Source organism: Folsomia candida, unplaced genomic scaffold, assembly GCF_002217175.1.
Source record: "Folsomia candida strain VU population unplaced genomic scaffold, ASM221717v1 Fcan01_Sc010, whole genome shotgun sequence".
NCBI classification, from domain to species: domain Eukaryota; kingdom Metazoa; phylum Arthropoda; class Collembola; order Entomobryomorpha; family Isotomidae; genus Folsomia; species Folsomia candida.
In genome coordinates, this window is record NW_019091202.1 from 5,332,063 (window position 1) to 5,357,201 (window position 25,139).

The 25,139-nt window shown below is 36.9% G+C and overlaps 5 protein-coding genes and 1 long non-coding RNA gene across 8 annotated transcripts; 2 read left to right on the plus strand and 4 right to left on the minus strand.

The window, feature by feature from the left end:
• Positions 1–5,454: 5,454 nt before the first annotated feature.
• Positions 5,455–7,750, minus strand: LOC118436874 (vegetative cell wall protein gp1-like). The gene is made up of 3 exons (XM_035855525.1): positions 7,568–7,750; positions 6,865–7,162; positions 5,455–6,741 (listed from the first exon to the last, which is right to left on the minus strand). The coding sequence occupies exons 2-3, from the start codon at positions 7,140–7,142 to the stop codon at positions 5,781–5,783; spliced, it is 1,239 nt and encodes a 412-aa protein (XP_035711418.1). The 5' UTR covers positions 7,143–7,162; positions 7,568–7,750; the 3' UTR covers positions 5,455–5,780.
• A 380-nt stretch (positions 7,751–8,130) lies between these two features.
• LOC110854435 (carboxypeptidase B) lies at positions 8,131–10,879 on the minus strand. Its single transcript, XM_022102872.2, has 5 exons — positions 10,550–10,879; positions 10,044–10,125; positions 9,483–9,630; positions 8,856–9,410; positions 8,131–8,420 (listed from the first exon to the last, which is right to left on the minus strand). The coding sequence occupies exons 1-5, from the start codon at positions 10,837–10,839 to the stop codon at positions 8,236–8,238; spliced, it is 1,260 nt and encodes a 419-aa protein (XP_021958564.1). The 5' UTR covers positions 10,840–10,879; the 3' UTR covers positions 8,131–8,235.
• Positions 10,880–11,885: 1,006 nt separating this feature from the next.
• Positions 11,886–13,428, plus strand: LOC110854516. The gene is made up of 4 exons (XM_022102949.2): positions 11,886–12,087; positions 12,170–12,349; positions 12,465–12,599; positions 13,005–13,428. Exons 1-4 carry the CDS (start codon positions 12,024–12,026, stop codon positions 13,343–13,345), a joined length of 720 nt encoding a protein of 239 aa, XP_021958641.1. The 5' UTR covers positions 11,886–12,023; the 3' UTR covers positions 13,346–13,428.
• Positions 13,418–16,678, minus strand: LOC110854513. 3 transcript variants are annotated; one of them, XM_035855256.1, is made up of 6 exons: positions 16,619–16,678; positions 16,326–16,441; positions 15,729–15,969; positions 14,744–14,958; positions 13,916–14,618; positions 13,418–13,834 (listed from the first exon to the last, which is right to left on the minus strand). In XM_035855256.1, the coding sequence occupies exons 3-6, from the start codon at positions 15,938–15,940 to the stop codon at positions 13,735–13,737; spliced, it is 1,230 nt and encodes a 409-aa protein (XP_035711149.1). In that variant the 5' UTR covers positions 15,941–15,969; positions 16,326–16,441; positions 16,619–16,678; the 3' UTR covers positions 13,418–13,734. The 3 variants fall into 3 exon arrangements, with proteins under 3 accessions (XP_035711149.1, XP_035711148.1, XP_021958638.1); XM_035855255.1 differs by having other exon boundaries at positions 15,729–16,441; XM_022102946.2 differs by lacking the exon at positions 16,619–16,678 and having other exon boundaries at positions 16,326–16,552.
• A 291-nt stretch (positions 16,679–16,969) lies between these two features.
• On the minus strand, positions 16,970–22,637 carry LOC118436704 (kelch-like protein 23). The gene is made up of 6 exons (XM_035855257.1): positions 22,521–22,637; positions 21,926–22,360; positions 21,578–21,783; positions 21,246–21,501; positions 20,515–20,949; positions 16,970–19,920 (listed from the first exon to the last, which is right to left on the minus strand). Exons 4-6 carry the CDS (start codon positions 21,269–21,271, stop codon positions 19,821–19,823), a joined length of 561 nt encoding a protein of 186 aa, XP_035711150.1. The 5' UTR covers positions 21,272–21,501; positions 21,578–21,783; positions 21,926–22,360; positions 22,521–22,637; the 3' UTR covers positions 16,970–19,820.
• Positions 22,638–23,468: 831 nt separating this feature from the next.
• On the plus strand, positions 23,469–24,115 carry LOC118436884. Its single transcript, XR_004835760.1, has 3 exons — positions 23,469–23,766; positions 23,856–23,895; positions 23,964–24,115. It is a non-coding gene; the product is annotated as an uncharacterized LOC118436884 (long non-coding RNA).
• Positions 24,116–25,139: the final 1,024 nt, after the last annotated feature.

Consider the following 25,139-nt stretch of genomic DNA (forward strand, 5'->3'; position numbering starts at 1 on the left):
CCCATAAGAACGTTGGCGCCCCCCGAATTTTAGCGTTTCTCCGGTTCCTACTATGACGCACCATTGGCAGTGGATTCCCGCAATAAAATACCAGTCTTGACCAAAATCTAGTTTAAATTCCTTCTCATGGGGTTCAAGCGAAAAGGCCCACCCGAACGGTGCTCTCATGATGGCCATGACTTTCCCAAAGAACTGTGTAGGAAATTTGCCGAAAAAAATTAACAGGCCACAGGTATATTAGAATCCACCGAATTTGAGGGTCTTTCCAGTTCCTTCTATGTACAACGATTGGCAGTCGATTCCCGCAAGCAAATGCCTATGTTGACCAAAATCTACGAATAAATTGGGTCTCTTTAGGCTCAAACGAACGACCGGCCCATACGGTGCTCCCATGATGGCCATGTTTCTCCCACAGAAGTGTCGACGAAATCTGTCAAAAAATAATTTGGTTGCCCCCCAGAAGAAAACGTTCCAGAAGTACCTCAGTTTCGACCCATTGAAAGATCTTGGCGATAAATGAAGAAATAATACTCTTATTAAAAAAGGACCACCAAGTTTTTTGAAAACATTTTGGCGGGTTATGGAGAAGACCGTCATTGAAGTTGGCGAAATGAGTGGAAAACCGCTTATGAGAGAGGTACGCGACAAAGGCTTCTTTCCACCGGGATGGGAGATGTATTTGGACCAATGAAAGACTGAAAAACGTCGGTGTACTCATCGCTACACTAAGTTATTACCAGGCGGAGTATCTATGTGACTCTACCGCATGGTAATTTAATAATTTATTTATTATTGAGTGGTAGACATTTTGTTACCAAACCGGTAATAACCCTGGCCGCTAAATTTGAAAATATTACCCGTTGGTAACTAATTTTCTACCACTCAATATTAAATAAATTACCATGCGGTAGAGTCACATAGATACTCCGTCTGGTAATAAATTAGTTACCGGGTTTCTTAGAGTGTAGTATAACACAGAAGTTTCATTACATTTGATTTACACATTCATTTTTGCTGGTGTAAAACGCTCTGAAACTTACAATATGCGGGCACTCTTTACATAAATGCATGATATTTAATCCTTAATTTAGAACTTTCTAATGTTAGGAAGGACCTCAAAAAAGCTGTTATTCTTATTTATCTATATCAATGTCCTCAATGATTTTTTGACAATCCGTATTTTAAATGGCATATTATTTGTATGTATGTATCAATAAACTTGTGTTGCATCGCATGTGAAAAGTGTTTGACTGAAAAATGGAGAATTAAAGTGATCAATGTTCACATCAGAAATTTAAATACATAACGTCGTATTAATTCGAAAACGACGTAAGTGCAGTCGTGTGTTAATTCGAAAAAGACGTAAGTGCAGTCGTGTGTTAATCCGAAAAAGACGTAAGTGCAGTCGTGTGTTAATCCGAAAAAGACGTAAGTGCAGTCGTGTGTTAATTTGAAAAAGACGTAAGTACACAATAAAATTTTGTAAAAGGACGTAAGTGCAATTATAACTTTAACAACTGGTCAGTTTGTGTTCAAAATTACTTCGTAAGTTTAAATACATATTTATATATTGGAATGTGCAAAATATTTATGCATGAAAGTATGTAACTCTTTGGAGTTTGTCAAAAATTAAATTATATATATTTTGAATGTATATATATAACTATTGGTTGTGAAATTTCAAAATCTCGGTTTGCGGAATCATACGTATGACCCTACGGGGAGGATCCCGTCATATTTTGGGGCCAATCGGACCACACCCCCTCGCTTCCATGGGGTGTGGTCGTAGCAAAATGAGGCTTTTACAAAAATTGAATCCATGGATGAAATAGAGTAAAAGTAAGTGTTCCCGAGTTGTGCCACACCCCCTCGAGCCCAGGGGGTGTGGTCAGGGCAAAGTGAGATTTTTACAAATATTTAATCAAACACGTAGGAGATATAAAACAGTAACATTGATTTATTAATTAGGATTGATAAAACAGTAAAACATGTAAGATGCATTATTCTTCAGAGTGGCAAGATAGAATGAGGAAATCTCAATTATTTTGTTATTTTTAGATAATTCAGATTCGGCAATCTTTGTTTTCTTTGCTGTATCGCATTCTCAGCATTTTTGCGCTACTTTATTTACTAATGGAATTATTGATGAAGATGAAAGATTTACTTCAATAAATATAATATACATATTTAAATTTAAATTTTAAACTTAATTAAATATAATTAGTTTTGAAAAACTGACCTGTTGTTAAAATTATAATTGCACTTATGTCCTTTTACAAGATTTTATTGTGTACTTACGTCTTTTTCAAATTAACACACGACTGCACTTACGTCTTTTTCGGATTAACACACGACTGCACTTACGTCTTTTTCGAATTAACACACGACTGCACTTCCGTCGTTTTCGAATTAACACACGACTGCACTTACGTCTTTTTCGAATTGACACACGACTGCACTTACGTCGTTTTCGAATTAATAGGACGATAAACAATAGTTCTCATATGTACATGATCAACTACTTTATTTTAAATGCCTAGGTTCACGTGAATATTTAAACAACTAAAATTGTCAAAATGACAATTTAAGTGTTTTTACCTCTTTGATACATTTTGTTTGCCGCGGTTTATTTTCTGTAGTAATGGAAATGGTGACCTATATCGGAATTGCTGAATTGCAAATAATATTTAAGTGCTTGATACAACACGAAATCTACGGAATTATCCAGAAATTTCTTGGATTAATATGCATAGATAAATATAAATACTTTCTTGACGATATGAGAGGCCACATAAAAGTATTATATACTTAATTTAGAACTTCGAGAAAAATAGTCTACCATAAGTTGTTAATAGTTGGCACGAAAAACTAAATTACGTTGGATGAAGTCCAGCCCATGTTCGTGACAATTTGTCAAAATTTACTTCTAATTATAAACATAAATTTTGTATGCCTTATTTCAGCACTAAATATTTTAGGCTAGCAGCCCATAAAACATGACCAAACATAATTTTACTGTTCGATACTCAATCAACTTCTCAAACACGGAAAATGAACCTAAACTAACCGTCGAGAACACACTTTCCAAATAAAGGCTGTGTCGTGAAAAAGATACCGTTAAGACTATTTATTACTCAAAACAATGTAATCATTCTCAATTCAAAACAATTTACAAATCGAAAAATTGGGAGCCCTTTCTTTCTTGCTTCCCTCACAAAGAACAACGATCAAGTAAGTGCGCACTTACACTCAAACCTCCCGGTACAGTACGCCATCTCATAACACACTGAATCTGAATAAAGTAAAAACATACACGCTATGATTATTCTATATGTAATCCTTCATTTACATCATTTATAAATGGTAAACGGTACATACATATGTACACAAGAATTACATCAATTTCCCAAAATGTGAATATTGTCTTCGTGACAAGATGAATTGTTAGACTAGCAAATAGGATTTTCTTGGAATTAGCGGTGACGATAAACGGATTTAAGCATCATATTTATTTCTTTGCGTTCTTAGCTTTTTATTGTGCTACTCATGTAACTATTCTAAGATGCTAAAGTTGGTCATATTGTTCAGCAATACATATATTCCCAGGTCACAGGTTGTTATCAACCGTATTTTATACATATCGTAAGCAAATTTTAGCATTTGTACGCTACATACATGTTTCTAAAGATTTTGTACACTTGAAGCTTTCGCAAGATTTCCAAAGCAAAAATGTGGCTCAGTGTACTTCTAATTATGATAAGTTCGCAACCTGTTACGGCAAGCATCTGGTCAATCCAAAATTATTTTGGCGAATGCAATCTACGATTTCTTAGCTGGGGTGGAAACATTCGGAATAATCCCCCACCATATTTCCATGACATTTTAGTCAGGAATCCTACCTCGCCCATTTCACTTAATCATATTTTAATGAACGCCACACGTCTCCAAGTACTAGGATCGGCTAGTTCACTTATCATCCCACATTCACGATCGGGTCGCGATTCAGTAGCCTTTATCGACATTAGCCATACTAATAAATCAATGTACGGCACAGTTGTACCCTATAATATTCACCTCGTTGTACTATTGTATTTCAACCCGAGCTATATATTTCAACACACAGATGAACCATTGAATCCGATAAATGTTAAAGGCTACTTTAACCACGCGGGAAACCCGAAACTTATTATTTTCTGTCTCACCTCACCCAGACAAATCTTTATACCATGTATAGCGTGCTATGGCTCCTCAATTCTACGAATAAATACGATACCGCTTCGTGACCTTGGTAAATTTTGGTGGTCAGAAAACAATAACTTACAACGGAAGGGACTCGAAGTAGAGGAAGATCTCGATTTAAGCAGAATAAACTGCGGAGTGAGCTATATCCCAGGGAAATTTACGTGGTTACGATACTGTAAAATTGTGCATCTCATTGAGAAGCTGAACTTCTCAGTGGTTCTTGGCAACAAAATTTCAAAAACTCCAATCTATGCTGTAACACTGCGGAAGTCACTTTCGGGAACGATTAAGTTTTTAACAAGAAAACCAATATTTTACACACCTTTTTCGGTTGAGTTTGAATATGCGAAATTCTCTGTCATTACAAAATATCCGCACGCGTTGGAAGGAATGAATGCATTTTTGCTCCCACTTAGCGGCCCCGTCTGGGCGGGACTTCTAATTTCGTGTGGGATAATATGTTTAATGGCGCAGCCAGGAAGCGATCTGAAAAATTGGGTGGAGACGATGCAAAACATTGGTTTAAATTTGATGCAAATAACCGCTATTCTCTTAGGTCAAGTGACGAGGGAGAGTTTGAAAATATTTGGCAATCAGACTTTCGGCGCCCCGATAATGTTAGCTTGGTTACTTGGTGGCCGTTACATAATTATGGACAACCTGTACACGGGAACAATATTTTCTTATTTGAGTGCCATTAAACCTCCAATTGTTCCAGAAACTTTACATGAATTGGTACATAGTTTAATTCTGGATATATTCAATTACGACTCTCGCTTAATAGCAAAACCCTTGGCACTAACTTGCCTACTCCTATGTACATACAAGCTTAATTACAGAACTTTCATAAATATGTACATACTTTATACGTATGTACCAGGGTCTTAACAAACTTTGACGTCGTCCCCTTTTATGACGATTCTGGTCTATCGATTTTTTTGTAGCTTACGGACACTTGGACGAGCCAAAAATCTTTGTACTAATTTTGAAATTTGGTCCAATTTTACTGACTGATCGTGAATTTGGTGCATCGGTATATACTGAAAACACAAAGCGTTTCTATGTACTTGTCGGTGGACAGTTATTAATTGCTTCCCATCTTACTTTTCTTCATGGGGTAATTTTCACGCGGATTTCATAATTAAGAAATTTTATTAATTGAAACATATGCATGCAAGTTGTATAAATTATGGAGTTAATAATGTTTAGGAATAATTTTTAGCATTGCATACTTTTATTATCTGACATTAGATTTTCTAATTCATTGCAGTCACGTGACCATGTTCTTCACAAACAAATACTTGGTTAATCAAAGGGCTTAAGGTTACCCTGGAGACCTGAAACCTAGAAGTTCTTGAATGCAGTTAAGTATAATTTTGACTATGACGCAGATCACCACTACTTCTATCTATATTTTTACAGCAATTATATACTTAGGGCGGGTAATTTTTAATGATTGATTAATTGCATACATTTATACATCAATTTGCATGTATGTACATGCATCTCTTCGCTTCTTGGCTTCGATGCCTAGTATTTTATTCAAAATTCTCATCGCCCGATTCAACCTGACCCATTACGTTTGACGCACGACGTATGGTTGATGAGCTTGGTGGCCATGGCGTAACCAGAACCCCAATGCCTCGAACCTTTGAGAGGGTTTCATACTTCTTACGAACAGTATCCAAACTGATGTCGGGTACCAGTGTGGCGGCTGTGGTCGGTCTAGTTTCTATAGAAACCGTGGTATTGCTACGTTGCTCAATCCACTGTCCATCTACTTTCACCCACGCAATATTATCGTTTATGTGATCCTCTTCCGGTTTATCATCATTGGGGGAAGAATCAGATGATTGGAAACGATGCTGCGTTGGAACTGACGGTAACAACGGAAGTGGGGCTGGTGACGTTGGAGCCGATGAACCCGATGACGCTGGACCTGGAATAGCTGGTGGAGTTGTAGGAAGTAGAGCCGGTGAGTTTGTAACTGACGCAGCTGGTGGCGTCACAGGTGAATCTGATGGAACCATTGGAAAAACTGATGACGTTACAGGAAGTGGGGCCGGTGAGCTTGGAATTGAAGATTGCGCCGAATCTGGTGAAGTTGAAGGTGACGCGGACGACATTGCTTGTATTGGCGTAGGTTGAATCACAGGCAATGCAGGCCGTGAGGTAAAATTTTTCAAGGGGCGGTGAAAAATCGGTTGTGTCGTTCCTACCGTTGCAGGAGTCGCAAAGGGTGACCTTGGCCCAAATAAAGTAAGGGGTGAGGTTGGCGTTGTCGCAGTAGGTGACGTTGGTGAATATGTAGCCAACGACTTGAGAGGCGTTGCAAACTCAGAAGGCGGGGGTGGCTTAGAATACACAGCCAATGATTTTAAAGGTTTGGCCCCTGGCCAAGTCGAGTTCGTAGTTAGCGTCCGCTGAGTTGTTAATATCGACGTTCCCATTCTAGATGGAGGTCGAGGAAGAACCTGGGCTCCAGCTCCTGTAATTTGGCTACAAACAATATGCATTTTTGAAATTCAAAATATTTTAGAAAATTGACTTAAAAATTTAGAGTTTGTCTTAAAAATTTAACAAAACTTTGCAAGACTTTAAAATCAGAGCTCATTCGCTTACTCATCAGATTGTACTGTTGGCTCTTCTTTTGCCTCTTCTTTCTCCACTTTTATTTCCCGGTTTTTCAAAATGTTGGAGATAATATTCTCAGCTAGCAGGTTTCTAGAACCGCCAAATTCGTATCGCACCCGACAAATTGGACACAAGTCACCGATCTCGGGGATGTGAAAGGAGCAAATATTATGCCCATTTTTACATTGGTGGATCGGTGGCTGGCACAATTCTAGGCATATGCAACATTCCAATAGCTCTTCGAGGATCCCTTCGGCCTTGGACATTTTCTAGGCAGGCGGACAACCTGAATATAAATATGTTCAAGAGAATATTTATACCATAAGGGAACAAATACACTTTTTCAGTTTGTTTTGATCTCAACTGAAGAAAACCACCCGTGTCAAAATCGACCGTACTAAGAATTTGCCGATGTTTGTGCAGAAGACTCGTATAAAATGTTGTATCTTAGATAAAATTTAGTTTAGATAAAATTTAGTGTAAAGCACGTAAAAATGTGTTCTTTCTGAAATTTCTTAGCCCAATTATTGTGGTGATTTAATCTGACGAAGAATTTCTCAATTTTCAACGGATGGAGTTTCACATATGTATGTATACTCTTGCATATTATTAACATGCTTAATACAGTACAAATGTTGCGAAAATTGATAACAGCTGTACTTAAATAAGTCGGTAATTTTGCCTTATTTACCTTATTTTTTGGCCTGTGCTGAATACATTTGAATGTACGGTTTTGATATACTGCTTAACGGACGATGTGTTTTTTTATGTGTGTAAGTGTATTGTGTGTAAGTACTAAAAGAGCGTATGCATGTACATATATAACGAGCCCAAGTTATTATTTAAACAGTAAGCTTGGAATGCCCAGGTGGTAATTAATTATCTGCGTATGTCATGGTCGTAAATCATATGAACAATACAATACGTCAATTAAATACTTAAGGTTTACTCATCTACCTTTATCAGTTTATGCATACTGATAAGCTCTCGATAACGATTACTTGGTTATGATGAGAAGAGTCCTGCTTATTCGTATACGCAAAGGATAATGGCAAATAAATGAATACGCAGTGCCCAAGTGTGCGAGATAAATATTTGCATATGTTCACTAGTAACATGTTGTGTCAAACCTACACATTTTATATTGACAGTTTATCATGCAATTAATATTATATAATTAAAGTTCGATGCAAATAGTAAAGGGTATGCAAATTTATGCCAAGCGAAAGCAGTGCTACAATAAAAAAACTAAAGTATTGCATGAAATTATTTATTACTAGTAAGAAATGGTGCCGACAGAATTTAAGTAATTCTTTACAATCAATTAATTTGCATATGATTTGCATGTATGTATTCTGTTTATTTGGTGAGGATGTGTCTCGCCAAGACTTGAACTCCCGCCCAGGTTTCTTGCGCCGTGGGGAGAATCTGCTCTGGCGGGAGGACAAACCCGTAGCGCCCGGTGTCTCGTAACTCGATGGTGTAAACCCATTTGAAGCCTCCGTCACCTTTAGCCCAATCTCGGCTGGAACCGTTGGACTTGTCTGAAATTTTAAGCGGGATTAGTGGCTAAAATTTTTGCAATTTTTCTACACATAATTTCGAATATGTTTGCCTTTAAAAATTGCAAATTTTCCACAATGAATATCATACTTCCAATAAAAGAATATAATATGGCAAAGTGTATAAAATCTTGCACGGAAAATCTCATATTTCCCATTAAACAAATCTTATATCTGGTGTCAAAATCTTTAAAAAATTCATACAAAAAATCTCATATTTCCCAAACAAAATCTGATATATTTATCACGTAAAAATATGTAATTGAATTTGATGAGGGCCATATATCAATAAAGTATTAATTCATTCATTTATCACGTAAAAATCTCAAACTTCAGTGAATGCAAATTTCTACGAATATATTTCCAATACAAATCTCATATTTCCCCTCAACTTTCATCTTACCCCACATTACTTACACAAAATCTGACTCGCCGCTCCAGTCTGGTATTGCGTCCCATGCACCGCCGTCAACGCGGCGACACACTGATTCGATACAGCCACCAATTCGGCCAAATCAGCTGGAAGATCAGCTGCTTGATCCGACCAGCCGTACGGACTCATCCACAGCTGTGAATATGAATGCAGCGTGATAAAAGCGGTCCAATTGGTGGAATTGGCCTTCCCGCTGATATAATTGTTGACATGATCAGCTTCCGGTTCTGAGTAGGCGTCAGCGCCACGATGCGTCTCCGTGCACGGGTTTGGACTCGATCCGTCATTGTCGACGCCCCATTTGAAGCCGAAATTTCGGTTGACGTCCGTCCCGATGCAGGCGCTGCCGACGTTTGTCGACCTGCTCTTACGCCACATCCGGTCCGTCGTGAAGGTGTACTCGTACCCGTCGGGGTTGATCAAGGGGGCAAAATAGAAATCTATCCCGGCTCGAAGATTGGCATGATTGATGTTGTGGATTAGATCGTTCATGATGTAGGTGTTGACAGCGGGGGAAATCCATTCCCTGGCGTGGATGGCTGGATGGAATGTATATGATAAGGTGGTGCTAATCGGAGTGGTGATAAGGATGATTACTTAAGGTGTCATACCCGAGTCGATCCAGAATGCGGGTTTGTTAGATCCTCCGGTCGAAACTTTAAGGACTTTTAAGGGTTTGCCTTGATTTGATGAGCCGTAAGTTTCGATAGAGACGAGATTTGGGTTCGCGGCGACGAGGCCGTCCATCCAGGCGTAGATCTGGGGAGTAAATTTGGTTAAAATAATTTTAAATTGTGGTGAAGAATTTTTGGAAATCGTCGTACTAATTCATAAAAGACCTAAGTGCAGTCGATGCTTTATTCAGAAAAGACCTAAGTGCAGTCCGTGTTTAATTCAGAAAAGACCGAAGTGCAGTCGATGCTCAATTCAGAAAAGACCTAAGTGCACAGAAAAAAAGTAAAAAAAGACTTATATGCAAGTATGTATTTACTTATGGCTAAATCTTGCCAAAATGATTTTTCATATATATCGCGCGATTTAGCCATATGTAAATACATACTTGCACATAGGTCTTTTTTTACTTTTTTTCTGTGCACTTAGGTCTTTTCTGAATTGAGCATCGACTGCACTTAGGTCTTTTATGAATTAGGACGACGAAATGTTTTATGTACCGTGTCCATTCTGTGATATTCGGTCCAGGTCATGTTTCCTGACTGCTTAGCGTCCAAACGGTTTCGTTCATCTTGGAGTAATCTGTAATTTATCAAGATAAACTATAAAGATCGGTAACCGGATGTAAGAAAGTGGCGGGAGAGATGTATACCGAGACAGAATATCGGACTAAAATTCAATATTCGATGGAACTTATGGGGTCAAATGACTAGAAATTTAATTAGTATCTTGTTCGTATTTTTGACTTATTTAATATTTATGTATGCATGATGTAGACAGATATATGACCGGACAGACGGACAGACTATCACATAAACTATAATGCATAAGAGCACCAGCTTAAATTCATGAACTGGTATGTAATTAGTTGCTCTGACTTATTTAATAATAACTTGTACGTGAACGAACGTATGTATGTACATATACATGGACAGACAAATGTTCAATGTTCACATAAAGTATCCACCTCTCTCAATATGCTAACTTTGCTTATATTTCAACTTACATCTCGACGTCATCAATCATGACGAAATGCGACATCCTGGCTGCCTTCAAAGTAGCGACGACATCTCCCTTCTGCTTCGGGGAGACCATAATGTCACAACTCTGTCCAACAATTTTGAACGGTCCGGCCCAGAAGTCGTACAGCCCGGTGGTGTCCAGTTGACGGAGGATGGCGAGATGTTGTTGAGACGTTGGCGTCGCGCGGATCACAACATATCCAGAATATTTCGCGGAACTGGCCGCGACCGCGGACAGCGCGACGAGTATCAGGAGGAACTTGGGCGACGACATGGTGCCGAACTGAGCGTCAAGATATGACTGATCTGCAAGGAGCAAGGACTCTAAATTGGGATTTTTCAAGTGAATAGGGCGTAAATTAATTACATAGTTTGTGTCATCGAATCAATCTTGCTTATCGATGACAGAATAAGTGTGAGAGATAGATTATTATGTCACGGCAAAATGTTGTTATCATAATGGCGTGTGTGCAATGTGTAGAGAGATATCTGGAATAACGGAATGATCTGCTTATGCAAATTTTAATAGCTTAATGTGGGCATTTCATTAAATTATTAAGGACAAACAAATTTGACAAAGTTATGAAATAAGTCCTAATTTCTTTAACATTTAGATAGTCATCAGTGAATATTATGTTGATTTACAATGTAAATTTTACATATTTATTTATATTCAATTAAATTACTTCGTATCTACCATATGTAATGTAGTACACCTTAAAGCGACAAATTTTTAAGTAATTTTTGCATGAGAATATTTGCATGAAAAGTTTACCATATAATATTTAGGACTCATACATATTTAATACTAGTTAATGTCCATGTTCACAATAACGGGATGGAAATATTGCTCAATAAAACTGGATCGTATCATATTTGAAAAATATTCAAACAACAAAGCTCTCCAGACAGGGGGGGATGATATCATGGACAAAAATCGGCATTGAGCTGGATAATTTGTTTATCTTGAAAGGAGATAAAATGTTAACGTACTTCATGTTGTAATTATTTAATTGTGTTTGTGGCAAATTTGTACATAATCTTGTTATCATTTTATGACTAGAGTTGTAAGTTTTACAATGCTCATGGCATCTAGAAACTTATGAGACACATTTTCTAGTCTAATATTTGTCGCACATGTGAATTATTGCCACAGAATAAAACCCTACCATGAATTCGCCAACTATTTAAGTATATCATCCCAAAAATTGGCGAAATGCTTGGTATTAATTTTTATGACATATGCATCCATTGCACAATTCTAAGTACACATGCACATATGCATTAATCGACAAATATGTAACTACTCGCCCTGTTTCCTGCACATTAACCTTGTTCCTCTCGATGCAATTTGTTCCCGATCTAGTTAATGGCATACACTTTTCTGTGGGAAGCAGCCTTGTTAATTTTGCATATTTTTGCTAATATTCATACATAAATATTTAATCGTTTTGCAATATGTGGAGCTGGAACTGTACAGCGTTCGTAGTTTTGGTAATGTGCACCTCTGTGTGGGGACAAAGTAAGGAAAAAATATATAATGTAAATACTTTTTGGTAGCGATTTGTTACTGGGTTGCGGTAAAAGATTGTTTGACCTTTTAGGATGCGACACGACCAGATTGTCCCCCAACCCGGCTAACTGTTCGACCTTCATTCAATGTGATAATGGTCAACAGGTCATCCGGCCTTGCCCCACCGGTCTGCATTTTAACGTAGCTCAGCAGATTTGCGACTGGCCGTATAACGTGCAATGCGGGTATAATCCGCCCCCACCGGCTCCAGGCATGTACATACATAATTAATTAAAATGTGTAAAATTTTGAAGAAAAAAAATCATTTATTAAATTTATCAGAAACTCAAATTTTTTAATTTTTATGGTTTTCCATCAATATTTAGACATTAAGTGCTACTCGTGCATCCATATTGATCCACCCCACTCAAACATGTCATCCCCTGGGTGTGATAAGTCCCCCATCCCGCCAAGTTATTTGCGGACGGATTGCTTCGGATTTGGCGACATTAATGTGGCTGGTAATTATGCATGATTTTGAACAAGATTTGAAATAATTATTCGAGATTTTACAATAATTTTATGGATAAATGCCATCATGAGATATGTAATTATGAATGAAAAGGTTCACGTCGACATTTGCAACTCGCAAACTCGTATGTATTATTTATTAGTCTGTTTTCAAATGTTGGAAAGATTGCGAACTAATATCAGATTATTAAAATTTTTCTTTTATACTTCATCAAATCAGGAACGTTTACGTATGTATAAATTTGAGACTTGGTGAAGTAAAATTGACTTCCAAAATTTTGAAAAGTTACAAAAATTAACGTAACTTTCTCATACACTCGACACGAAATTTTGTATAAATTTAACCCACTAAATTCTTCCCACTTCAACAAGTTTATAAATATTTTCCCTTCCAGCCAGTGTCCGACACACCATGAACGCTACGACGGCCCGAAATACTGGAAACGTGACGTGCGTAACGTACCGCGGGAGATCCGAACTTGGCGGGAGTCTTGTCATCTTACGAGGATGTGAAAACGCCCCCTCTGACCTGGGGAATTTTAAGGGGAAGAAGTGCTTCAGTGGGCGACAATATGATTTTCTCCTACCAAAAGTGGGATTTGTTCGAACCGTGGAGAAATGTTACTGCACTGGAAACGGGTGCAATGGCGGGGACCACGTGGTAAATAAGGCGATTGGGTTTATCGGGATGTTGCTAATTTGTGGAGTTGTCAAAATGTTTGGCGGAATTGTGTGACCAGAGTAATGCATAAATAAGTTGGTTGCTATGTATGTATAACAATTCTGGTGAAATAAAAATAATAAGAGGTTTCAAAAAGACGCGATTTATTTTGTATTCATTTGAACAAAAAAATCACTCCCAGAATTATTTATAAATTGATGCGTATATGACAACTAAAGAAGGACGCACCGTTCTTATGAGTAAATCCCCCCCGGAATATTTGCCCCAAATTTTGATATGCATGATTTAATTACTCATTTATTTTTCATAAACTAAGTAATTGTAAGTAATTGTAATTATTGACTTGGTACACTAGGGAACTTGGAACATTTAATTGACACTGATAGTCAGAGCAGTTTTTAAAAGCAGTTCAGCATTTTTAGCAGGAAAATTATGTGTGTACCTCACGTGTTGCAAAGTTTGACAGACAGTTGCTTCGCAAGGGATGGATTTTCCAGAAAGAGGTCTCCAAAGTCTGGATGATCTTCTAAAGTTTCACCATTGCTGATAATGAGCAACAGAAATTAGCGACAAAAAATAATTCAATAACAAAACCAAAAAAATTTGCAAGCCTACCCGACTCACCTTTTAATAATGACAACCGATTTCTTCATCAATCCTGAAAATTCAGATAAATCTTGCAACTTTATACAAAATGCAAACATCTTGATTGCCGTGGAAACCGAAATCTTCTCTAATTCCTCATTGTCCAAAATTTTCAAAAGTTTTTCGACCAATGAATGAATTTCGTACTGATGTGCCAGTTGAAGTAGCTCAAGGGCTACGTCACTTCTAGAATACGGTACTTGCAAGCTCCCTCTGTACATGTAGCTCAGCAGAGCATCCATCGTCTCGTCCTGAACGCCCGTCAGAGCTACCTTGTTCATCTCCGTCTCCATCATTCCTGACGCAAACATAGCCACGAAGACATCACTTTGTGCCGAAAGAATGAACTTATGGCAAGGGAATTCTGTCCCAGTACTGGCGCAGATGAGTGTGATATCCTTATCCTCATAATCGGCACAGGTTGACCGTTTTTTCTCCATCATGGTGTTCAGCAGGGTGAGTGGTTCTTCAAAATCTTTTTCCGACACGACATGTGGTTCCGTGCAAAAATTGACACTTGCAAAGCAGCAAAGTACAAACTGGTCGCCATTGTTGGTTTCTTGGATGTACTTCTCGAAAATGCTGAGTCGACAGAGTGGCCTTCTCAGACAAAACGTATTGGCAGCATTATTGCATGGACAGAGAGCGTTAGGAAAAGGACACTTTGATGGATCCCCACGAACTGAAAGATATTAATAAAAAATACCATGCCTATGAACATTTAGTTAACCTTCGACCTTTCTTTCTGCACTTATGTAAACTTGGTAATAAAACAAAAGGTACGAAATTGTAAATGTATATACGAACCACTAAAGGTTGAAGAACTTCCCGAATCATTCTCGAAATATGTGTTTATCTGAACATCTCTGATCTCTTCGAGACGGACGCGATCGGGTGCAGCTCTACTAGTGTTGTTACAGTAGCTGCATCCCAAAGCAAAGTTCCAACTCGAACTTGCAGGATCAGAGTATAGACGTAGTTCGACGTCCAGACTTCCGGCGGAATGAAACACGTCCAGCGTCCTGCATATACATAAACAAATTACGTATTTAAGACTTTGCATTAAATCTGATAAGAGCTCCACGCCCCTGACGCTGTCACCAGTTTTGTAAACTGATAACTATTAACACGTGAATAAAGGTTTAAATCAAATTAAATCAAATTAAATCAAATCACTAAATATTCTAAGCGCCGTCGCAACCGGGTAAAATTCTCGGTGCGCCGCTACAAGTTTATCGGCAATTTTACTAAGTAGAGAACTAAGATTTTGGTCAAATTCTTATTTAAAAAATGACCTTAAGTCGTAAACTATAGTTTCCATGCGCAGATCTCCGGCGTTACTGGCATCCATCCGCTAGGACCTGAGGACGTTCATATATTACGTCATCGGAAAACGCCGATTTGTATACGACAGGCAGGATTTCACAAAATTGTGCAAGGTTTTTAGCATTAGAGTGATTTGAGATCGGGGATCTACATACATATGTGAACTGCATATGTATCTGTGGCTTAACACGAGTAAGATGGGCGACTCAAAATCATCCACCCACATTTTTCATGCCACAATATATGCACGTTCCCCCTCCGCATCTGGCTATGTGTATGTACCTGCACACTATTGCGGGGAAAGTGATTAAGCGTTCAGCAAAAAACGTGCCCACTTGATTAACATTGAGAGCGGACTGAAATTCAGATCAAACCCATCACGTTTAACCATTTTCTCCGCAATATTATAATCTATTGTACGCATTGATTTGAGTAATTTTATTTAGTTAAGCAGGATTGAACTTACAGCCCTTGCAGGAACCTATTTGCACCGTTTATAGTACTTGCATTTTGTTCAGGTTGATTTCGAACTCTGGACTTGGTGTCAATTGTTGATGGACATCCTCGAAAAATAAATTTGCTCTGGAGGGAACCAGTTGACGATGAGGGCTCATTTTGTCCTATTCTTAGCACCCGTTCCAACTTAAATTTTACAGACGAGCAGGAAATTTTCAACATTTTAAATATTTATGTTCCAGTTATAAATACTTGAATTCACAAGATTTTTTAGGTACACTCTTAAAAATAATGTAACCTTTTCAAATGCAAATGAAGTTTTATGTTAAGTAAATCATACGAATGCTCGGGAAACATGGTTTTTGATATAAACCAATTTATTACAAGCTTTCGATGCCACACTTGCATCGTCATTTGGTGATTTTTGAGAATAAATATTTTTGAGATTGATACGCAAAATTGGTATTAAAATCATACTAAACCCAGAGTAACCTTTTAAACTTCCTTTCTCCTTTTAAACTTACTCAGAATTTAGTAACGTTTATTCAATGTAGAATTGCAAACGCAATTACTTTTGAAAAGGTTAACATTATTTTTAAGAGTGTACGGAGAAATTTTCGTGAAAAATTCCAGTTTATAAAAAATATTCGCTGCGATGAAATAATAACGTTAATGGATTGCGTATTTCCCGAATATCAGCAAAATATGTAACTCCAGCTTCAACTAAAAACAAACATATTTATGTATGGCAAAGGGTTTAAATTTTACAATAAATTGGAAACATCTGTGCATATAGTAGCACGAGATTAATCCAGTCAGAAGGAACTAATGCTCAAGATGAGAAAAACAAGGTGATGAACATAAAGTAGTGCACATATGTACATATACATATCAGAATACCTTTTGCATGCACAAGATCGGACCTGCGGGTATGAAATGCTGCGGCATCAAGATGTAATGCAATTGAAGTGGACATACATAAACCAGTGAACAGTCAGATATTTATCCAAAATTGTTACCATGGCAAGTTGCCATTGGCAACAATGGTTTGTATGTATGCATGCACCTGTCACACATTGAGAAGCCAGTTTTGATGGAAATGTACCACCTGTTCATAAATGGTTTAGGTCTTCCTACCTTTCCTGGATTAAAATTCCTTATCTCTTAATGTTTACGTTGGGTAGTGTGGGTGCTAAAATTCTTGATGACACAATATGGACAATGGATGGCCTTATTCTGGAGTGGGCATAGTTTACACTTTTAATATGAAATTGAGACTGCATTTACTTTTTTTAAAGGGTTACATTATTTTTAAGTGTGTACGTATTTAATTGGGTTTAAGTGATGAATATTAATAAACTTATTAAACAAATAAATAAATACATATGTACATACATACATTAGCAACATCTTAGTACGCTCTGTGATGGGATATTATGTGTTGCATGATTCGTGTTAAAATTGATTAAACACATGTATGAAATAACTCACGTCGACATTTGTAACCTAGAAAATTGCGTTATACATTTGATTCCGGTTTCCAAATTCTGCAAAGATTACGAACGAAAATCACATGTAAATCTTCACTATATGCATGCCTTAGTAAATCAGGCGTGCTTACGTGTTCTTGAGACTTCATTAAATTGGCTTTCAAAATTTTGGAAAAGTAACTGGGTTACAAAAACTAACGTGACTTGACTTCATACTAGACTTTTCGTAAACTCGGCACGAAATTTCGTATAAATTTAATCCATGAAATTCTACCTACTTAAATAACTAGATAAACATTTTCCTTTTTAGCCAGTGTCCGACACACCATGAACGCCACGACGGCCCGAAATACGGGGAACGTGACGTGCGTAACCTACCGCGGGAGATCCGAATTTGGCGGGAGTCTCGTCATCTTACGGGGATGTGAAAACGCCCCCTCTGACCTGGGGAGTTTTAAGGGAAGAAGTGCTTCAGTGGACGACAATATGATTTTATCCTACCAAAAGTGGGATTTGTTCGAACCGTGGAGAAATGTTACTGCACTGGAAATGGGTGCAATGGCGGGGATCACGTTGTAAATAAGGCGATTGCATTTATCGGGATATTGCTAATTTGTGGAGTTGTAAAAATGTTGGGGGCAATTGTGTGTTCAAAATTATAACTTGTATCCGATTTATGAAATACAGTGTATCAAACAATTGAGTACACGGTACAACGGCTCTTCACTCAGCATTGCATAAATTATTTATTTTTGAAAGTTTGACAATGAAATATGCATATATAATACAGAATTTAATGAGGAATCTAAATTTCGTTGCTAATTTCATGCAAACCAATCATTTCTGCGTGAATTGTGAGATTTATCCGGGAAAAACCAAACGCCACATCAAAAAATTGAGTGTACGTTGCAAGGTTAGTTTAAATATTTTCAGTTTCTTACCTCCAGTCTTCAGTAAGTTAAAATTATAATTAATTACAGTATATCGTAGCTAATTAGAGAACTTTCATGAAGTATTTCAATAATGTAGAACACAGATCTTAGCAAAAATGGCGACACATCAGTTTTGTCATGAGGAAGGAAAAAAAATATTTCTCTTCATCACGAAAGATTTTGCTGTGACCAAATTTGTGAAAAAAACAAACCATACGAAGTCGAAAATTGCTAAAATTATCACCAAATGGGAGGTCATGGGCTCCATGGACAATCGCACAGGAAAAAGTCTAAAATGAAGAACCACCGCTCGTCTGGAGCGAAGAATCATTAAATAGGTGATGTCAAGCAGAAGGATATCTGCGCCAAAAACTGTGCAGAAGTTAACTAAGAGTTAGCCCTTTCAATTAATCCACAACCGTGAGTAACAGCCTGCGAGCAAAAATTTTAAATACCCTAGTGAAAATGAAGATACCATTCATTTCAAAGCGTAATCAACGCCGATGCCTGAAATGGGCTAGAAATCACAGCGCCTCGACAATTAACGATTGGAAACATGCCATGTGGACCTAGGAAAGCTGGTTCAAGATGTTTGGAGCAGCTTCAGTTGTTCATGCATGGAGAAAGTTGAATGAAGCACTAAATCCGGAATGCATCCATAAGACAGCAAAACTTGAAGGTGGTTCCGTTATGGCTTAGGGTCCTTGGCGTGGAACATTGTTGGCAAATTGCACTTTATCGACGGAATTATGACTCAGGTGGTCATTTTGGACATTTTGAAAGAAAATTTGATCTCATCCCTTCGAAACCTGAAAATCGGGGGCGATTACTATTCTCAACAAAACTCGGACCCTAAACATATGCGAAGACGGGGACCAAGTGGTTTCGAGACAAGAAGATTAAAATGCTTCCCTGGGCAGTCCAATCACCGACTTAATTCCCAATTAACATTTGTGGTGCGAACTCGAACACAAAATTGCCAAAAGGACTAAGTCTACCAAGCATCACTTGAAGACTATTATTTCAGGAGCATGGGAGGAGTTCACCCAGATTTTACAAAAAAATTGTCGGAATCCATGCCCAGACGAATATAAGCTGTTATTGAAGCTAAATGTGGCTAAACACCCTGTTAGGTTAAAGTTGTTAATTATAAAACACATAAATATCCTACCGTGTACTCATTTTTTTGACTTCATATTTATAAATTTTTGGGTTGTCAATTTACTACTGGACAAACGGACTGATGTATCGAAAAATGCTTGTCAGAATTGGATTCAGCATTAAATTTGCCGTTAGATAATAAACTTTCTGTATATTACTAATCGCTGTGGAGAAAATTGTTAACAGTTAAATGAAAAGCCGTTTTACCGTGTACTCAATTGTTTGATACACTGTAAATTGAGGAAAAAGGTTTAGGAAAGAACCAATGTATTTATTTAAACAAAAAATGTATTTAAGTGCATAAACGTGCATTATAGAATTATAAAATTATCGAATTATAGAATTATTGGAGTACATACATAAATTTATGGACATGTGATAAATTGTGGAGGTTTTTGTTATGAAAATATGTCGTTAAAAATCTGTGCAATTAAGAAAGATCATAGTAATTTTTAAAAGAACTCCACCATTCTATGGAAATTTGAATATATGTAAATATGATGCACATGTCTAGCCACCTCAAATTTTGCCAATTTCGATACACAGTTGTTTCGCGAGGGATGCATTTTCCAAAAAGAGATCTCCAAAGTCGGGATGATCACCCAAACTTTTAACGTTTCTGAGAATACGTAACAGCAAATAGTATCAATAAATTAGAGTATCGTCATTTGAATAATCAAAAGCAGATTGTAGTCAGGGTAAGGAAACCCCCGGGGTTTTGCTATTGAAAACCCATACCCAGGGGTTTTACCTGGGTTTTGAGGGTAGTCGGGGTTTTTGGGGGTAAACTGAGTCTGTGTCTCATGTATTTTTTTTAAATCTGGTTTTTAAGTAATTTCTCAACAAAGCTATTATTAAATAATTTATACATTATTAATTAGACAAAGCTTAATAATTTAATTTTCATAGCTAATTAACATCAGACTTATTAGTAATGCCCTGTTATAATGCTTTATTAAATTTGAAAACCCCGACTACCCCGACTACCCGTGGGTATTGCTGTAGCAAAACCCACTAAAACCCACAAAACCCCAAAAACCTGAGGTAGCATACCCTGATTGTAGTATATACTATCTGTCCACGGCAAGTTGAACCCGGAGATATGGGAGACTAAACTCAGTTCAACGTTAATAAGCATGGGCCGGGATTTAGTCTTCCATATCTCCGGGTTCAACTTGCCGTGGATAGACTATATTTGTTGTATCAGACTCACCTTTTAACTATCACGACCGATTTCTTCATCAGTCCCAAAAATTTATCCTGATCTTGTAGTTTTAAAGCAAACGAAAACATATTGATCGCCGTAGAAACAGGAATCTTGTCCAGGTCCTCATTTTCCAAAATTAGCAAAAGTTTATCGACCAATGGCTGAATTTCGTATTGATGTGCCACCTTTAGTAGGTCAAGGGCCACATCACTTCTGGAAAACGGTATTTCCAGGGCCCCCTTGTACATGTAGTTCAACAAGGCATCCACCGTCATGTTCTGAACACCAGTCAGTTCTACCTTGTTAGTCTTGGCCTCACTCCAACTGGACGCAAACATAGCTTTGAACACTTCACTTTGTCCCGACAGAATGAATTTATGGCATGGGAATTCTGTCCCAGTACTGGGACAGACGAGCGTGACATCCGTATCGTCATCATACCTGTTCAATATTTCTTAATTCAAAATTTATTCAATTAAAAAATCGAGAAAAATATTCATTCATTATTCATTTATTAAAAATTTTAAAACACATTTTTCTTCGTAATTAATTCTCAATATACAAATGTATTCGAGATAAGTTAATAATGAATACAATTATTCATTCAATCTTCACGAAAATGAAATGAATAAATACTTGTTCAGTATGCATTTCAAAAATTTTGAGATAATTTTCACTCGTTATTCATAAATTTATTGCGCACTAAATAAAGCAACGAATGTGAATAGTTAGCTGACCGTTTCTTCCCCATCATGGCGTTCATTTGGGCGAGTGGTTCTTCAAAATCCTGCTCAGTCACGAGGTGTGGCTCCGTGCAAAAATTGGCTTTCGCAAAGCAGCAAACTACAAACTGGTCGCCATTCTCGGTTTGTTGGATATATTTCTCGAAAACGTTGAGGGGACAGAGCGAGCCTCTCAGACAAAATGTATTTGCAGCATTATTGCAAGGGCAGAAAGGGCTTGGAACAGGACAGATTGACGGATCCCCCCGAACTGAAAGATATTAATGATGTACTTATGTATGTATTTGTGTAAAGATGAACAAGAAATTATATGTATGTGTACAAACCACAAAATATTGATGAAATTTCGGCCTCGTTTTCAAAATATGTTTGGATTTAAGCATCTCGGATATCTTGAAGACGGACGCGATCGAATGGTTTTGTATTATTAGCACTGCGGGGGCAGCCGCAACTGAATGAATAATTCGAAGATACAGCTCCAAGCCGTAGCTCTACGTCCATATTTCCCGCGGAATGAAACACATCCAGCGTCCTGCATGCACACATGCATATATATTATTATTTTATTACATACACAAATTTTTTAAAAATAAACGGCATTAAATTACACGGAATATTGGCATGCATTAATTTTATCATTTTAGAATTATGCAGATGCATGCAACTGGACTTACAGCCCTTGAAGGAACCTGTTGGCACCCCTTGTATCATCTGCCCCTGGAACGGGTTGATTTCCACCTGGATGATCTACGGAGGTAGACGGGCATCCTCGAAATAGAAACTTCGTCTGGAGGGAACTTGTTGACGATGCGGGTTGTCCTGCATTTGGAACCCTATTCAACTTAAACTTCACGGAAGAACAGGAAACGCTCAACATTATAAGAAATATGTCTTATACTATTGGTTACAAATACTTGAATTCGCACAATAACCGAGGTGGTCAGATCAAAAGATTATGTAAATATGTATGTAAATTCTGGTTTTATAAATTGTCTGGTTCACAATTCGAGTTACGAGGAGCCAATTGGTTGGAGTTTGATGGAGTTTATATTTTTGTAAAGTTCCCAAATATTTGCATATATTATCCAAATCCGTCCATGTATTCGCCACTATTTATTATTAAAAAAGAAAAAAATCTTAAGGTAAAATACTTACATTAAGATTTCTGTTTCTTGCCAAGGTTCAATGAATTTAGGCAATGGTCGGATAAATTTAAGATTTATGCAAATTTGATGAAGTGCTTTTTGAAAATTGAAACTGAAAACTTACAATTTTTAGATTACATTATCCAAAAAGCTGATAATTATGAACTAAACTCAATGATGACTTTGTGATGACTGATTTTGAGTCGAACGTATCTGCTCTAAATAAATTTATACGTTTGGTAGGGCACGTATGTACATATGTGCATAGTTAAATAAAATAATACTCACAATAAGTATTATTTTATTTAACTATGCACATATGTACATACGTAAATATTACATACATACGTTTTTATGTAAATTGCGTCAAGAATTAATCACGCCTGGCCAGAGATCTGAGGAATTCCTTACATAAAGGGTCATCCATGAGTTCCATAAATAAGTATTGCAGTCCGAGTGTAAGACATGATTACACGCAACATTTATGTAGATTAGAGCAGTGGAGTAACGAAAAGGTGGATGTAATATGACCGTTTTGTTGTTCACTTATTTTCTGTGAGAAGTCATAAAATATATGTATGTATGTACACGTCTTACAACAAAGACTGAACTTCCAAGCCCGCACCGAACATGCTGTCCGGAGCACCACTTGTATGCACATTTATCTATCTCACGTCTAAATAGACGTGACATTTACCCATGCGTCTGGGTAAATATTAATTAATCGTTCTCGTTGATAACTGCGAATATTCAAAACTAAAAATACTTATTATAACATTTAATTTTACTTAACCGTTTGGATAGAGCGATAACGTAGTGCATGTTTAATCCCTCCTTTTGTATTTAGTTTATGGCCGAATGAAATACAACGCTTTTGTTTTTCTCTAATTTTGCTTAAAACGTATGTATGTATACACTCTTAGAACTGTGGTAATAAAAATGCAAAGTCGTTTATTACCGAACGGTTGGTAGACATTGATTTTCCCATTACAGTAATAAAATTGTTTACCACAATTCATTATAATATAAAAAATGTATTTATTATTGTTTGGTATTATCGGGAAAACTCGAACGGTAACGTAAAGTTACCAAGTTATGTTAATTTAATACTGCAGTGAGAGAACATGAATAATACTGCGTCGTATTAAACCATTTAGCTAGCGGGTAATGAGCTAAAACTTTCACTTTCAACTTTCGGTGTATTTTTATTACTACGCCGGTAAATATATTTTGCAAACTCGATAATAAAGTTAACGCGCACTCACACCGCAACATACAAAAGAAGCACGAGGACTTCGCTCTCCAGAAAATTTGTTTCTGCTTTGAATTCTTTTCCAGCTAAAAAGTTGGTTCTTAAAGTAAATTTAAAGGTAATTAGATTTATGCTAAATAAATAATTTACTTAAGTATTTATTTAGGTATAATTCATGCATTTTTAAAATGTAAATTTCACTTTCAGTCATTGCAAAGTTTGCTGCTAAACAGATCGAGCTAGACGGGTGAGTTTATTTTATGACATCGTTTACTATCTAATTAATGAATTAAATTCGTTTTCTTATTTATTTAGGGATTCATCAGTAACTAGAGATCAGAAGTCATTTGCCGAAGCCGTTGTTGAGATTTTGCCAATTTGGACGTCTCCTGGGACTGCTGACGGAATTGTAAATTTTACATTTATTACATAATTAATGAACTTTTAACTAATAACTATTTTGTATAACTTTGGCGTAAATAAAAATATGATTTAAATAAAATATTGCTTACAAATATCTACAAAATTTAGTGAAATCATTACCACAATAATAATTAATATTACCTAGGCAGTAATGAAAATAAATACCAAATTATATTAATAATACTCCAAACAGTAATAATGGCATTAAACAATGGTAATTATTTATTACTGCAAAAGAGTTTTTGTTGTTATTCAGCAGAGTTGTTTTTAATACCTCGTTATAGTGAATCAATCCCGGGTCAGTAACTTTAGCAATAGTTACCGCACGGTAATTAAAAAGTTACCACGGCAGTAGAGTCACATAGATACTCCGCCCGGTAAACATTTTGGTAATGAAATTGCTAAGAGTGTAACAGACGTGGGTATTTCGCATTTTTTGTCGAAGAGGCTGAACACGAGGTGTGCTTTCAATTTGGGTGAAGTCATAAATTGTCCATAACATGACAAGATAGGCTATAATATGTCGTATGTTATCAAATCTAATCGACTAAACATGAACCATCCTGTTTGCACTGCCCCATAGACGAGTAGTTCAATACATCCTTTAAAGTCGATAAAAAACTTGATCGGTCGGGTTAATGCACACTCAAAATCACAGCGAATGATTTCATGCTACATAAATACGTCTAAATATATCAATATTTATCGGAGACAAACTGTTAAAAATGTGGTAAGCTGACATACGTATTATACAACCTGCATGTATAGGTATTGATTTGGTGGTAATTTAATACCTCATGGTAATAATTTGCTTCTGCATGCCACAACATTACAATACTGTAATGCCCTTTATTACACTGTGCGCGTGCCGGTCAAGTGATACATGATACACGGTCAGTTGTGATTTAATACCAGTTTTCTAAGCGTGTAGATTATCAGACAAGACTTTGAAATCTGCAATATACGTACATACATATATGTATTTGCATGTATTTGAGGCCTCAATTTCTCATGTTTCCGTGATGCATAAACATATACGCACTTATTGAAATGGTAGATGGCTATGAC

Excerpts from the sequence above, each read along its gene's own strand:
- LOC118436874 (XM_035855525.1), bottom strand. The coding sequence starts at position 7,142 with ATGTCCAAGGCCGAAGGGATCCTCGAAGAGCTATTGGAATGTTGCATA. Across the intron at positions 6,742-6,864 it reads CCAACAGTACAATCTGATGA|CCAAATTACAGGAGCTGGAG; the intron begins GTAAGCGAATGA and ends TATTGTTTGTAG.
- LOC110854435 (XM_022102872.2), bottom strand. The coding sequence starts at position 10,839 with ATGTCGTCGCCCAAGTTCCTCCTGATACTCGTCGCGCTGTCCGCGGTC. Across the intron at positions 9,631-10,043 it reads AATATCACAGAATGGACACG|ATCTACGCCTGGATGGACGG; the intron begins GTACATAAAACA and ends TTTACTCCCCAG. Across the intron at positions 8,421-8,855 it reads AGCGGCGAGTCAGATTTTGT|ACAAGTCCAACGGTTCCAGC; the intron begins GTAAGTAATGTG and ends TTAAAATTTCAG.
- LOC110854516 (XM_022102949.2), top strand. The coding sequence starts at position 12,024 with ATGTGGAGCTGGAACTGTACAGCGTTCGTAGTTTTGGTAATGTGCACC. Across the intron at positions 12,088-12,169 it reads CACCTCTGTGTGGGGACAAA|GATGCGACACGACCAGATTG; the intron begins GTAAGGAAAAAA and ends TTGACCTTTTAG. Across the intron at positions 12,600-13,004 it reads TGGCGACATTAATGTGGCTG|CCAGTGTCCGACACACCATG; the intron begins GTAATTATGCAT and ends TTTCCCTTCCAG.
- LOC110854513 (XM_035855256.1), bottom strand. The coding sequence starts at position 15,940 with ATGTTGAAAATTTCCTGCTCGTCTGTAAAATTTAAGTTGGAACGGGTG. Across the intron at positions 14,959-15,728 it reads AATAGGTTCCTGCAAGGGCT|GACGCTGGACGTGTTTCATT; the intron begins GTAAGTTCAATC and ends ATGTATATGCAG. Across the intron at positions 14,619-14,743 it reads AAGTTCTTCAACCTTTAGTG|TTCGTGGGGATCCATCAAAG; the intron begins GTTCGTATATAC and ends AATATCTTTCAG.
- LOC118436704 (XM_035855257.1), bottom strand. The coding sequence starts at position 21,271 with ATGAACGCCATGATGGGGAAGAAACG. Across the intron at positions 20,950-21,245 it reads GCCATGATGGGGAAGAAACG|GTATGATGACGATACGGATG; the intron begins GTCAGCTAACTA and ends AATATTGAACAG. Across the intron at positions 19,921-20,514 it reads TCGGTCGTGATAGTTAAAAG|AAACGTTAAAAGTTTGGGTG; the intron begins GTGAGTCTGATA and ends ACGTATTCTCAG.